This window comes from Moschus berezovskii, chromosome 6 (assembly GCF_049115385.1).
Source record: "Moschus berezovskii isolate FMDL1 chromosome 6, NW_MosBer_1.0, whole genome shotgun sequence".
Classification (NCBI taxonomy): domain Eukaryota; kingdom Metazoa; phylum Chordata; class Mammalia; order Artiodactyla; family Moschidae; genus Moschus; species Moschus berezovskii.
This window is the reverse complement of record NC_142465.1, coordinates 34,985,411-34,999,811: the sequence shown is the minus strand read 5'-3', so window position 1 is coordinate 34,999,811 and position 14,401 is coordinate 34,985,411. Positions and strand designations below refer to the sequence as shown.

Here is a 14,401-nt window from a genome sequence, read left to right as displayed (position 1 = left end):
AGACCATAAATGGGAAAAAACTGAAAATTGAATATGTGCAAGTGTAAACCAACCCAAAGTACAAACATGGGGGGGCGAGGGGGAGGGAGGGAATTCTGATGCAATTATACAGGCGGGGTACTTAAAAAAAAACCAACAACCAAAATTCCAACCTTGTAGCTTGGGTCTGAGTTAGTTTATATAAAAATTAAAAACTGTATAAGGTTTCTTCACTAAATTCTACAGGACTATCAGATACCTAGCATATGCTTACAAAGTCTGCCCCATCCCCTTTTCCCAATCCCAGGGCCCAAGCCCCAATCAGAGCCTGACTGGCAGGAGCCAATCTCCCCTTCCCTGTAACCTAGGCCTTTTGCTCTTGGAAAAGGAACATCCAATGGCTTTGGGGGCAGAAGCCCAGTCTCCCCACTGTGATTTCATTACAGTGGTTTCTGTGGGGGTGGGGGATGTTATTCTCTTAAACATTTGCAGCTTGAACAGTTGAGGAAGCAGCTTAAAAAAAAAAATTTCCCTACCCCCATCAATCCGCAACCCCCCAAATTCAAAAACAAACAAAAACAAACCTAAAATCACAACAGCGACCGTGCTCCCCCTCCAGCAGGCCCACCCATACACCGCCACCAAGCCCACCCCGACACTCCAGACATTTGATTCTTGAAAATATTAATTACAAAATGCCCTTTGCCCACAGCCCCTAGGAGAGAACTGCATATAAGCTTCATCTTCATCCCCATGGCTCCCTACCAGAGAGGGGTCTGGGGCCTCAACCACCCCCTGACCTACCCCTACCCCCAGGAAGAGGTTCAACTGCAGCACAAGCTTGGGCAGAAAGGTGAAGGAAAGGGAGGCAGGGGAACCCATTACCCTCTGGCTCCCCCTGGGGCCAGCTCACTTTTGTGCGTTATAACATAGTCCAACTATACAAAAGGGGGTGGGAATCGCCCAGCCTCTATACCCCCACCTTACAGCAGTCACAGCCAGGGGGTGGGGAGGAAGGGGTGAGGAAAAGGGCGGTAGGTTGGGTAATGGAGGGGGCTCCCCCACAAGGGGAGCTCCATGTATCCGCCCCACACCCCCCTACCATTTATAAACTGGTTTTGTAAAAAGAAAATAGATATATTTATATAGAATATATAAAGCACAAAAATTAGTAGTTTTACATTTGCTCTCCCCGGGGGTGGGGGGAGAGGGGAGGGTTCTCACCTCCAGCCGGCTCCCCCATGCCCCACAAGACTATGTACAATCCCATGTATAAATAGATAAATACCCCCCACCCTCCCCGCGCTGACACTAAGCTCCCCCACCCCCACGTCACCACCCCTTCTCACCAGACCAGCAGCAGTTTGGTGACTGAGGGAAAGTGGGAGCTCCGGGCCACACCCTGCCTCACTGGGTATGGGCATGCCACTCAGGGATAGCCCTCACCCTACCACCCACCCACCCCATCCAGGGGCTGGAGGGCAAATGGGCTCATGATGGGGTTGGGAAAACAGGAGGGAGATACTCTGGTCCTAAGTTGAGCACACCCCTCCTGCCCCCATGTCCAGATGGAGAAGGAAGTCCTAGAGCAACTAGGGGCCAGTCATCCCCAATCTTCATCATCATTAGCCTCAACCACCATCCCATGCCCGTAATTAAAAACAAAGATGGATTTTTTGTTGTTGTTTTTTCTTCTTCCTCCTACCCCCCTTCCACCCACTCAGAAGAGGGCAGTGAGGTGGGGGAGAGGGTTGGGGCAGTAGGGGGCTTGGAGAGGGTCTCACATTTCAAAACAGCAAAAAATCCAACACTTAAATGAGGTAGGTGTGGGTGCGGGGTCTCCTTGCCCGGCTTGCCTGGCTTGCCCTCCTGGGCAGCTGGGCGCCTCTTTCCCATTCATGTTGCATTTGTCAGAGTGGAAAACAAGGAAACACAACCCATAGAGAGACAGAAACACAGAGGAGAAGAGGGAGACAGAGACAGATCGAGAGGAAAGGGGATGGGGGTGAGGGTGGGGGCAGGACCCGGCAGGCAGGGCCAGGTGTGGGACCCGGCCTTTGGGATTGTCAAGCTTAGTCAAGTCTCTTTGCAGCCTTGAGTTGGGCCAGAGAGGTCGGTGGGAGCAGCAGGGCTGTGAGGCCCGGCCACACATCCTCCTCCCCCCTCCCTGCTGCCTCCCAGATGCTTCTGGGTAGTTCCCGGCCCATATCCCCCTCAAACCTGAGATGCCCAATGGCTGCTTCTGTCTGGCCCCTCCTGGAGCTGGGGGCAGAGATGCCAGCCTGGGGGCCGGTGGCGGGGAAGAGGGTCATCCCTGGTGCCCAGGGTGGGCTTGGCCTAGGGCCCTCTGCCCCAGCCTCCTGCTCCAGGGGCTCCGGTCAGCCGGCAGCCCCAGCCCTGGCTCCTGGCTCTGGCTGCTACCTCTCTTCCCCCTCATCCCTTTCAGGGAAGAGGTTGGGGGTGGTGGGACTCCCCTGCCTGGTAGCCTCAAAGCTTCTTAGTTCATCCATTTCCGACAGTTCCAGGCTCCACAGTGGCAGGGGATCTTGTGCTGATCGTCCTCAAAATCAAACTGATAGTCATATGTCAGCTGGAAAAAGAAGAGGGCATAATCAAGGCCAGTCCACCAGAGGAAGCAGGGGAGGGCGGTGGCCTTGGGATTGGACTTTCAGCAGAGAGGAGGGAGCTGCTCTGTCACTCACTGAGAGACGCTTCCTCTTACCTCCTCTCCTTTGGGGATTCGCCGGCTGGAGATGATGATGATTTTGTCCTCCTTGTCAAATGTCACAACTTCCGCCACACAGTTAGGGGCACAAGAATGGTTAATGTACCTAGGCAGTGGGACAAAGGCAGAAATATCAAGCTGCTGGGTTGGAGGATGCTGGTTCCCTGCTGGCCCGCCCCCAGAGTGCCACCCTGAGGGACTCCTAAATCCCTTCTTGCTCATCCCTCTCTCACCTGGCGGGGCCTCCGGTCAACGTAGCATCAATGACATGTTCGTTGTTTATTCGAAACATGTAGATGCCTCGATTCTAGAAAGGCAGGGGTTGCAGAAGGGGCAAGAATATCAGAGAAGGGCAGCAGTGGCGGTGGTGGGGTCAAGAGGTGGGCTTGGGCAGCATCTTCATTTCTTCCTCTTCCATTCTTCTGCCTCTCCCCTCCTCTTCCCACAGCAGCTTTCCACTGCTCCTCTTGCCCCAGTCCTGCCCCTGCCCCTTGGCTAAGTGCACCGTGATGGCCCCTCTGCCAGCCCATACCTGCTCCTCATAGATTTTCTCCCGCCGGTTGGCCACCTCATTGCGAATGATGGTGCCAATGTACTCAATGACCATTGTGTGCTTTTCTAGGTCCTTGGCTGCATAGAGACCCAGGCCCTGGATACGGGAGCGAGCCAGATAGACATTGTTCTTCCACTCAGTGCGTAGCCGCCGGTACTGAGATGACTTGGAGTGCACAAACTGCTTGCTGTACGGGGTGTTGGTCTCGCCTGTGAAGGTGCTCTGATATGCCTTGGACATGCTGGTGCTGTTCAGAGTATGGGGCCTGGGAGGTGATATAGTCCACAGTCCATGACAAGACAGCTCTAGCCCAGACCAGGCACATACCACCCGCTTCCTCCCTGGGATGTGTAACACTCCAATGAGGGCACGTGCTGCCTTGGGAGTGGAGTAGAGGCATCTGAGTCTTGGCTGTGGTGAGGCAGCAACTAGGGGACCCTTCCAACACCCTGTGTGGTGGAGAGAGCCCAGGATGGTGGGGTGGGGTGTGAAGGGAGGGAAGGGGCACTGATTCCCCTACACTGAGCCTGCTCTCCCATCTCCCCGCCTTCTACCACCCTCCTGCCAAACCAGACTCAAGGCCATGCTCATGACCTCTGGGAGGTCTTTCCCAAGCAGCCCAGGCCTGGACTTTAAGCTCACAGATTTGTTCAAATCTCTGAGTCCTATCTCCTGCTCATGCTGAAAGCTCTGCAAGTGGGGGCCATGTCTACCATACTGGGCTAGATTTGAATTAAAACTGGCCCTGAATTCACAGCCAAATGGTGGTATCCTTTCCTTTCTTTAGACTGTTCCCTTTCTCTGCCGTAACATTGGGCTCTGTGCAAATGGCTCAGTGCAGGGGAATGACTGCTGCCTAGCAGAATGCCTTTTCACCACCCTAGGGCACCAGCCAAGTTCTTGCCCATCCCAGAGCAGTGGTTTTCAAACTGACTCTTTCTCATACAGCAGAAATCTTGTTTTTTTCTTTAACAAAACATTACAGAAATGCCAATACATAAACTAGATGGAAACGGAACTCTTCTGGTTGAATCTAATATGGGGAAGCGGGAGTTATGAGTGGAGAGGGCCAAGTTCTGCCCACTCAGTTTATGTGTTCCAGGGCTTTCTGAAACACAGTTTGAAAACCACTGGTGTAGAGCATCAAGGACCAGGGCTGGCGGGGGTAGAGTTTGACGCTCTACGACAGCCCAAAGAGCAACCGAAGAACTTCAAGAAAGCCCTCCTCTCATGGATTCTGCCTCCCTCTACCCAGGGACCAAGGTCAGGCTACTGTGGTACACGCAAGAACAGTGAACCACAAGTCAAGAGGTAAGGCTCTGGTCCCAGCTGTGACCTTTGTCTAGTCACTTAACCTTTCTGGGTCTCAGTTTTCTCAGCTGTAAATGGGGATAATACCACCTGCCCTACCTACCTCATAAGGTTGTTGTGAGGATCAAATGAGATAATGGATGTGAAAACGCTTTGAAAAAAAAAGTATAAAGTGCTATACAAATGTAAGGTTTTATTATTTTTTCTATTATATTCCTAATTATTTATTTTTGACACCAACTCAGCCTGGGGACGGGAAGTGAATCTAGCACTCATGGGGCATCTGTCTAAGGTTGGGAGAATCACAGGTCCCCTGGAAGCGACACAGGAAAGGAAGGTGGCATCTGGGTCCTTTAACATAAAATCTCACCACCTCTACCCAGAACCTCCCCAAGGGCCATTTTCCCAGGACACCCAAGAGAAGTGTCCCCAGACTGCAGGTCAACCCCAAGCACCTCAGAGGCTGGGGGAAGAAAAGGATACCCCAGTGAAACCTGTACACCCTCTAGTCAGGAGGCTAGAGTGAACCCCCAGTCTTTTCAAGGGAACTCTGATCTGTAACCCCAAACACTTGTAATTAGCCAGAGGGCCCTACCAACCGCATACGCACAACCCTTGGTCCAGCCCCACAAGCTCACCGTTTGTAGTGTGTGAGGATTTTAGGCTCTGACCGAGCACAGCCAGTGGGGTTGATCATGAGCGGTAGCTCCATCAGGGGGTGGCGTCCATAGCGGAATAAATAATTTTGACAGCTTTCTACTCCAGGCAGCTGTGGGCAAAGGTCACACTCACTTCAGCCTGAGCACTGCTGGGGCAAGACCATCATTCCCAGGGCCCGCCTGGCCCGCAGCCGCCAGCCCCTGGCCCTCTCCTTACTGATTCAGCTATGCGCAGCACGGCGTGCACCGTCAGCCCGAAGAGCTCCTCGCCTTTCAGGTATTCGGGGAAGAGCCGCAGCATGTCGGCCTCTTTCCTCATGGCCGCCACAGGCTCAATGATTCGATTCCAAACGGCTAAGAGACAAGGAAAGACAGCAGCCCTCAGAGGCAACTTCTGCTTCCTGACCTCAGCCCTAACCTCCATCCGATGCTAGGGTGGTTCTCTATAGCCTGTCCACCTTGACACCAAGACGGTGTGTGGTTCTTCAGGAACCTCTCTTGGCCTCCCAGTCTCAGTCTCCCGCAACAAGCCAGGAGGTTTCCCACCCTGGAGGGGCGTCAGAGAGCCTTGTGACACAGAAACATGAACCCAGGGCCCAGGACACCCAACACAGTCCATGGACCTTACATGAGAGCCAGAGCAACTCAAGCTCCAGGCATGTTCTGGAGTGAAAAGACTTGGGTTCAGGTTCTAATACTGGCCATGGGGCCCTTAAGGCAAATATTGGTTTGGTAAAAAAGTTTGTTTGGGTTTTTTCTAAAACCTACATGAATTTTTCTGGCTAATCTACTACTTAAATCTCTCCATTACTCAGTTTATGTATAAACTTGGCATAATAATAGTACTTACCTTGAAGGGTTGCATGAACAAAATAACCTACATAAACCATTCAGCTTAGTTTGTGGCACATATACATGCTCACTACAATGTTAATTCTGTTACTTTTACCATTAATACCTAAATCAAGACCAGGGGAAAGCAAACCGTAAGGAACTCAAGCCTAGGATGAGACTGGGTAAACTGGGCGACAGGGTCTCAGACCTGTACCCTTTAGATCCACTGAGATTAAGAAAAGGAACTGGAATATGTGTAGTCAGAGAAGCAAAGTATCTTCAATTTCATAGAGAATTCAAGGTGGCTGAGAAAGGCCAAAACACTTTCTCTGGAGAACTTCAAGAGACCTCTACCTGCCTGAAGTGGGTGAACAAGATCACACAATAAGGAGCCTGAAGGTCTCGTCTCAACATTGGAAAGGTGACTCTGGGAGCAACTTGCCCGCTGTACTATGGCTGCAAGGGTCCCGTGCTCACCCTGGGGAGAGGCGTCCGTGAAGACCATGTCCTCCAGGCCCTGCTCCATGACTTTGATCACGAACTCTGGCCGCCCATTGTTCTCGCCGATGGAGCAGCGGTAGCAGCAGCGGCGGTTGTTAGTGCGGAGGCTCCAGTAGATGCGCGTGGCCTCATAGCCCACAGGATAGAGGGCAGTGGCACTGTGGAAGTCGGCCATCTGGTGGGGCAGCAGCTGTCCGATGGCGTGGAACACAAGGCCCCCCACCCGGAACATGTGCAGCCGCTCTCCCCGCTGGATGATGCTGGCAATCTGCTTCACCTCATCCCGCTCAATGTAGACCCTCCGGAAGACAGCAAAAGAGCTCAGCTCCTGCTCACAGGGCCCCTTGATCTTATGCATCGGACACAGCATGGTCTTGTCCTTGAAGAACATGCACTTGGCGCGGATGGCACAGGCAAAATGGTAGACGTTGGGGCAACGCATTCGATTGCAGCTGCTGGTGGCACCGGTGCGCTGGCACAGGGAGCACTTGGTGAGCAGGCCTCGGTGCAGGGCAACCTCCACGTTCATCAGCGCCCCACCCTGGGTCTCATATACCTCTGTGGACCACAGGGCACAGTTGAGATGCACCCATAAGTCCAAGTCCAGGTTCAGCAGGCGGGCAGGCCCATCCGTGGCCCCATCCCCCTCCTCATGACAGAAGCAGCAGCGCCGCATGTCTCGAGGCACCTTGTCAGGTCGCAAGGCTGTACCGAGCTGTTCCATGAACTCAGCCACTTCCCGCTCATCCTCCTGCCGCACACCACCCTTCTGGATAGTCAGCAGCAGCCGGAGCCGCTTCCAGCGCACCCCTTTCCACTTCTTGAGGCGAGGGGGCCGGCAATCTTCACCTTCCTCAGGAGGCCGGGCTCGGGGCTTGGGCCGGGTAGATTCAGGGGATGAGGCCAGTGGCAGAGGCGAGGGGATCGGTGGCTCAGCTGAGGGTTCAGCTGGAAGTTCAACCAAGGGTTCAGCAGGGGGGCTGGCAGGAGAGGGTGCCAGAGGGGAAGGGGGTGGGGAGGGCTCTTCAGGAGGTGGGGCCGAGAGCTGTCGCACATCCAGGTTGGAGACGTTGTAGGTGTAGCTGTGCTGGGTGGGGGGCTCTGGGGCAGGGCTCTCCTATGGGAAGATAGGAGAGCCCTGTACCGTTAGTGCTGGCTCCTCAATTAACTTAGTCACCTCTCTCCTCCCACCCGGATTCCACTCACCCCAAAGCCCTCTGCCTCCTCGTCCTAGCCAGATACCCACCCTGTCTTCCTCCAACAGACCCACCTGTTTGAGGAGACTCAAGATGTCTAACTGACTCTTGAGTGTGTAGCCGGGCAACACAGCATCAAACTGCTTCAGCCAATCAGGGCCAGCCTCTGGGCTCTTGCCTCCCAGACTCTTTTCTTTCCCACCTGCAGGAAGGAAGGGGTCAGAGACTCCCACCACAATCACTCCCCACGGGCCCCAAGGAGTTTTTCTGCCATACTCACCAGGGCCCTCAGTGTCCCCCTTCTTAGACTCGATGCTGGCCCGGGCAGGGCTCTCTGGGAACAGCACCTCATAGGAATTGGGGATCTTCATGCTCAGCAGCTCTGCCACTGCCACCATCATGCCATTCAGGTTCTGCCAGGGCAGGAAAGGGGATATGACAGCCATGTCGGCAGAGTGAGAACTATCACCAGCTTGGCGGGGACCACGACACCCAGAACGCAGCTTCCTAAGCGGCCCATCAGTCATCTGGCCCCTGTGCCATCTGGCTTCTTCTCATGCACCTCCTTTAAAGGCAGCCTGTCTCAAATCACTGTGGGCATTAACAGGAGCTCACAGAAAGAGACCTGCGGCAACTGGGCTTAGGAAATGTCACACTGCATCCACCCCTTGGAAAGTGCCAGTATACATTAGCAAAGTAAAGGACCTGCAGAGTCTTGTAATAAAGAAACCTGTTTTGCCATTTTAACTGAGATTTCCAATTTCCTTTGATCACAAGACCCTGATAAAATTTTCAAAAAAACAGAATTCCATGCAATGTGACTGGGGGTCATGTTTGGTAGCACTTGTCACATTATACACACTCTATTTGTTGACTTGTGTCTTTACCCCTGAACTGTGAGCTCCTTGAGGGCAGTGCAGCCCCTTGTGCTACATTTTCTCTAATCCCACACTCTGGCTCAGGCTTTCATTCACAGGAGGTCCTCAACAAACAGGTTTAAATGATTGGATTTATCCAGAGAAGCTCCTGGGACTGCCCTCTGACCGGCATCCCCTTCTGGCCCCGAGGCATCCCCAGGACATACCTTGGCGGCAGCAGCAGAAACCGTCAGCATGACTGACACCTCACTTCCTTTGCCCTTTTCCCAAGTTGGGGCAGGCAGCTTCCTGGGGGCCTCCAGATCCAGGACCCCATAAGGTTTGCTCTCTGGGAAGACTGAATGACAAAGAAGGACCTGTATAAGCTCCAGCTGCCTCACTCCCTGACCTCTGACAATGCAGCCTGGCCAGGCCAGGCCAGGTCCAGGCCCAGAGTCACCTCTACCTGGAATGCTGGCCCGAGGAATGATGGGGATGACGGGGGAGAGAGCCCGGTCATCCTGCTCCCACCGGCCTGAGCCCAGCTGAGGGAAACGGGGGGCCTCCTCCCCCAGGATGCTCTCAGGGGATGAAGCTGGCACAATGCTGTCAGGAGAATCGCTGTCCTCATCACTCTCCATCCTGTGGGCCAAAAACAGACACTCACTGCTACAGCCCAGCAGGTGCCCCCTCCTAAATCTAGAAATCTGTGGATGTTATAGCCCTATCTGAAGTCTGCCACTGGTCAAAAGAAAAAAGAAGGAAAAACGAGGAACTGGTCCCCCACCCCAATTCCTCATCCCCTTCTCTGTCCCTTCCGTACCTGACATCCTCAGTCTGATTGTGAGGGGGTGTTGGCAAAGCGGCCAGCAGGTCTAGACTTTTTACTTCTGAAGCATCTGCAGGGTCGGCAGGAGAAGAAAAGTCAGGCTGAGGCCAGGCCAGAGCTGCTGGTGCTCTCTCCCACATGTGTCAGGCCTGACTGGCCCAAGATCTAGCTCAGTTCCACGACCACTATCTACTCATCCACCCAACTACCAGTTTGCGGTACCTGAGCTATACATTTATTGAGCCTTTCTAAAGAGTTTACTCTGCAGTGTACGCTCACTGGTTATACTCTTTCAACAACTCATTATTTTTTTTATTTTAGAGTGAGAAAATCGAGGCTCACACAAGTCAAGCAAGTTACTTGGCTGCAGTAGCACCGCTAAATGAATGAAGGACCCAGAGTTCAAATCCAGATCTGACTGGAGTTCATACCCTGTGGGTAAGGAAACTTGGTCATTCCTCAAAAACAAAAGCTTCATTAATGTTCTCTCTGCCCTGCTGCCTTTGCCCTGGACTCCAGAAGCCCCTCCTTGGCTCCAACAAACCAGTCCCAAAGAGGCCCTTCCTATCTCAAGTACCACCTGCTGTGTATGCACACAGAGCAACACGCAACCCACTCCTACCTCAAACCCTCCCACAGAACCCTAGCCACCAAGACGGGGCTGTAAGGCAGCCCACTCTGCTCTCGACTCACCCCTCAGCACCCCTTCAGTATCCCGGGCAGAGGTGGCATCCTTGGGGTGCTCCCCCAGCTCTTCAGATGGAGTAACGCCATTAACCATCTTCTGCTGCACCGATGGGGGTGGGGTGGGGGGCAGCGACGAGGGTGGTGTCGGCGGGTTACTCAGGTTATTCTGGGGGCGGGGTGGGGTGTTGTGTGCAAGATGGCATAGGGAGACTGACATAATCTCCTGGCCCCACACTCCATCAGCCCTTTGCTAAAGACTGCCACCCCCAACTCCACCTCCCCAAGAACCTCATCATCCCCAAAAGGTACTGCCATTTTTCTGACCTTGGTAAGCAGCTGGGAATAGTAGTCAGGGCCCGTGGGCAGCACCCCACTTCCGAAGGCCCCCCTCAGCTGGCACTGCCCACTGACTGGGCAGCTGCTGCCAAAGGGAGCAAAGAGGCTAAAATTGGCGGTGATGGTAGGCTCCGTGAGTGGCAGCAGGGACAGCTCCTAGAAGGGGCAAGATGACAAGGTTAGAATCCCGCAGCATATACCTTTCTGTTACTGCATGGCTGGGGACCAGGCTGCCCCCTATCCTGGGATGGGACCAGGGGACTGGCTCCTGGGGGTCACCTGTTTCAGCTGTTTCAGCAAGGCCTCGCTGGCCCTGACCCCGTCCTCCTTCCGCAGCTTCTTTCGGGAGCTCACCAACCTGTCGCTTGCCTTCTGCACCCGCTTGGGCTTCGGTGTCAAAGGCTTCCTTGCTGCTGTATCCTAAGCCGGACAAACCCACAGTGAAGACCACTGTGCCCCTTGGAGCCCTCACCTCTGGTTTCACCCAGACCTGCTCGCTCTGCCCCTGGGCTCTAGGCCCCACACTGTCTGCTCCACTCTAACTGGAGTACTCACCTCCTTGGTGCTGGGGGTACCCTGCAGTTTCTGCTCCAGCCCAGCAAGCTTGCTGTCAATGTGCCCGTTGATCTCAGTTCGCAGCCCCTCGGGTCCCCGCCCTGTGCTGAGTTGCACATTCTTTGCTCGTAGAAGCTTCTGCAAGAGCAGATGCCCGGCTTCTGAGCGGGGACCTGCCAGCAAGAGGTGGTTGCTGGTACCTGGTGCCCCTACGGGCTCCCCGTTGGCCTCCCTCTTCACCGCCTGGGATCCCAGGACACACGGCTCTTCCTGAGGCTCCTGCTTGATGCTGAGATGTGGTGGCTCAGGTACCACCTGCCCATTCACCTGGTCCAGATGCCCAGGTACCAGGCTGCTTTGCTCCAGCTTCTGGGCTTCCGCTAGGTGTTCTGGGGGGTCCCAAGGTCCCAATCCCTTGCCAAAGAAGGTATCCGCAAGCTGGGCAGCAGCAGGTGAGACCCTCCCAGGAGGAAGCTCCAAGGGTGGCCCCTGGGGCTTGGGGGTTCCTGGCTGGGTGGTAGGGAGCTGGGCCTCTGAGGGGAGCTGGGAGCTAGGGGAAGGTAATTGGGAGGAAGGTCTCTTTGGCTCTTGAGGGCTGGATGGTGGAGGTGTGGGATGGACAGGGCCAAGAACTGGTCCTGTGGATAAGGCTCCTTGTGGGGCGGGGAGTCGGGGTGGGCCCTGAGGTCGAAGCCCGGCCCCTAGCTCCTGAAGAGGGCCTGTCTGGGATCCAGGGAAGCCCCCAAGTTGGGGCTGGCGGCCCAGGAGGCCTTGGAGGGGAGAGGGCTGGGTTCCAGGCTCCTGGTAGGGTGGGGCCTGGCGTGCTGCCTGACTCTGCTGTAGCTGCCGCTGCATGAGAAGCGCCTGGAGCTGCTGCTGCTGCTGAGGACTCAAATGCCGCAGCTGTGGGTTTTTGGCCAGGACTCCTTGGAGCTGTGCCCGAAGCTGACCCACTGTAGGCATGACCCCAGCCCCTGGCAGGCTCTGCCCAGACTGCGGGACAGATCCTGGCTTGGCAGGCTGTGGCCCTACATTATTTTGCATGGGTCGCTCTAGTCCAAGGGGCTGTTGGGAGCTCAGAAGGTTCTGGGTCACGGATCCAGGCTGTTCCCCTAAGGAAACAGAGGATTGGGCCAGTAGGTGGGGCACAGACGAGGCCTCAGATGATCCACTGCCTGGTTGCCCATGGCTTCCCGTGCCTGCTGTGTGGAGCAAGTTAACCGGCGGCTGCTGTTGTCCTGCAAGCCTCAGAGGTGGCTGCAGCTGCAGAGAGTTGGGCTGAGGCTGGGCCTGGGGCTGGATAAGCAGGAGTTGTGAGTCCCCAGACAGTGAGGGCTTCACCTCTCCTGGTTCAGTGGCCACGGAGTCTGGTACAGTCCCCATTGGTAAGGGCCCTCCCTGATGTGTGGAGGGCCCCTCACTGGCCTCTGAAGGAAGAGCCGTCTCTATGACGCTTTGTTCCTTGCCCGTTAGGATGAGGGTTGGGCCCAGGGCTCCAGGGCTAGAAAAGTGTTGCAGAGGCTTGGCTGGCATGCCAGGGCCAAGTGTCATCTGTTGCTGCTGCTGTTGAGGAGACAGTAAAGTTCGACTCTGGCTCAAGAGGCCCATCTGCTGCTGTTGTTGTTGAAGCTGCTGTTGCTGCTGCTGCTGTTGAAGCTGCTGTTGCTGCTGCTGCTGTTGAAGCTGCTGTTGCTGCTGCTGCTGTTGAAGCTGCTGTTGCTGCTGCTGCTGTTGAAGCTGCTGTTGCTGCTGCTGCTGTTGAAGCTGCTGTTGCTGCTGCTGTTGTTGAAGCTGCTGTTGCTGCTGCTGTTGAAGCTGCTGTTGCTGCTGCTGTTGTTGAAGCTGCTGTTGCTGTTGTAACTGCTGCTGCTGCTGCTGTTGTAGCTGTTGCTGCTGTTGAAGCTGCTGTTGCTGTTGTAGCTGCTGTTGCTGTTGTTGAAGCTGTTGCTGTTGTTGAAGCTGTTGCTGCTGCTGTTGTTGAAGCTGTTGCTGTTGAAGTTGTTGCTGCTGCTGCTGTTGCAACTGCTGCTGCTGCAAGGCGGCCATGGGCTGAGCACCCAGTTTGGGCTGCCCACTGTGTGGCATCAGACCCTGCTGAAGATGGGAAAGCCCGGCCATGGATCCTTGCTGTTGGTGCTGTTGCTGCTGGGATGTGACCAGCCGGTGTCCCATAAGGCCCTGACCCTGCTGTGCCATCTGGGGGGAACTTAGCACCCGTGGCTGGGTCAGGAGCACCTGTCTGTGAGGGCCCTGGGGGCCCAAAGTTCCAGGGTGTGGTTGCTGCTGCTGCAACACTGCCACCTGGGCAGGGCCCAGCATGCCCTGGGGCCCCTGGGGTGGTTGAGGGGACAGCTGCTGGACCAAGAGGCCCTGATGGCTGCTGGGAGGCAGAAGGCCCTGGGGCTTGGGACCCAGAGCCTGGTTTGCCTGTACTCCTGGGCCCTGCTGCTGTTGCTGCTGGATTGCTACCTGTCCTAGGAGATGCTGCTGCTGCTGCTGTTGCAGTTTCTGGGCCAGTTGCATGCGCTGCTGTTGGAGCTGCAGCTGCCTTTCCTGTAAAAGCCTCGAGTCAGGTCCCAGGCCTCGAAGAGCAAGGTTGCCAGGGAAAAAGCCCCCTGAGGGGCCAGCCAGGGCCCCAGCTCCACCAGAATGTTGCTGTTGCTGCTGTTGGGCCAGGGTGGTGTTGAGGAAGGGGCCACCAGGCTGTCCAGGTAGGGCCATGCCCCCGGGGGTCAGGCGAAGACCTGCAGCTTGCCCCCCCGGGGGTCCTTGAGATGGCTGCAGCCCATGGCCTGGGAGCAACTGACCAGGAAGCTTGGTGAGTAGCCGGGGACTCTGGGAAGGGCTAAGGGCAAGTACGGCTGAGTGCTGCTGCTGTTGCTGCTGCTGCTGTTGCTGCTGCTGCTGCTTATTCCGATATTCTGCCATGAGGTTAGTGTGCTCCTTCTGTTGCTTCCGGACCTAACACGGGAGGGGTCAGGGAGGTCAGCCGGGAGGCTACCCACCTGTGCCACCCCTTTTCCCAGGTTCCTGGTTGCTAGGCTGAAGTCTGCCTTCCCTACCTGATCCAGCTGTTTCTGAATCTTGCTCTGTTGTTCCGTAACCAGCTTCAGCTTTTCAGCATCAGCCTCGGGGAACTCCCGGCCAGCCTTCTTGGCAGTGCGCTGCTTGGCACACAGGGCTTTCCGGGACTTGCGGTGCACCCCTATCTGTTCCTCAAGCACCTTCAGTTGCATTTGTAGGAGCTGCTGGGTATGGAACAGCCACTCTTCATACTGCCGCTGGTCAGCCTCATCTGGGAAAGGAAGTGGACGGGTGTCAGGGGATCCAAGCCCCTCTTTCCCCAAGCTACTTCCTTGCACATTCCTCCCCATCACCA

At 55.4% G+C, this 14,401-nt stretch overlaps 1 protein-coding gene across 11 annotated transcripts in view; it reads right to left on the bottom strand.

Annotated features, from left to right (window-relative positions):
• Positions 1-424: 424 nt before the first annotated feature.
• Positions 425-14,401, bottom strand: part of KMT2D (lysine methyltransferase 2D) — a 39,910-nt gene continuing 25,933 nt past the window's right edge. For 7 of the 11 annotated variants that reach the window (XM_055395806.2, XM_055395817.2, XM_055395811.2 and 4 more), the window contains exons 39-56: positions 14,085-14,317; positions 11,023-13,983; positions 10,747-10,887; positions 10,456-10,623; positions 10,138-10,297; positions 9,439-9,514; positions 9,082-9,257; positions 8,843-8,973; positions 8,039-8,171; positions 7,833-7,960; positions 6,539-7,679; positions 5,445-5,581; positions 5,207-5,337; positions 4,672-4,719; positions 3,237-3,522; positions 2,938-3,011; positions 2,702-2,810; positions 425-2,569 (exon numbers count right to left, since the gene is read on the bottom strand). In XM_055395806.2, the coding sequence (XP_055251781.2) occupies positions 2,477-2,569; positions 2,702-2,810; positions 2,938-3,011; positions 3,237-3,522; positions 4,672-4,719; positions 5,207-5,337; positions 5,445-5,581; positions 6,539-7,679; positions 7,833-7,960; positions 8,039-8,171; positions 8,843-8,973; positions 9,082-9,257; positions 9,439-9,514; positions 10,138-10,297; positions 10,456-10,623; positions 10,747-10,887; positions 11,023-13,983; positions 14,085-14,317 (6,326 nt within the window). In that variant the 3' untranslated portion in view covers positions 425-2,476. The remainder of the gene's footprint in view (positions 2,570-2,701; positions 2,811-2,937; positions 3,012-3,236; positions 3,523-4,671; positions 4,720-5,206; positions 5,338-5,444; positions 5,582-6,538; positions 7,680-7,832; positions 7,961-8,038; positions 8,172-8,842; positions 8,974-9,081; positions 9,258-9,438; positions 9,515-10,137; positions 10,298-10,455; positions 10,624-10,746; positions 10,888-11,022; positions 13,984-14,084; positions 14,318-14,401) is intronic. The other 4 variants (XM_055395812.2, XM_055395819.2, XM_055395815.2 and 1 more) reach the window with 3 other exon arrangements.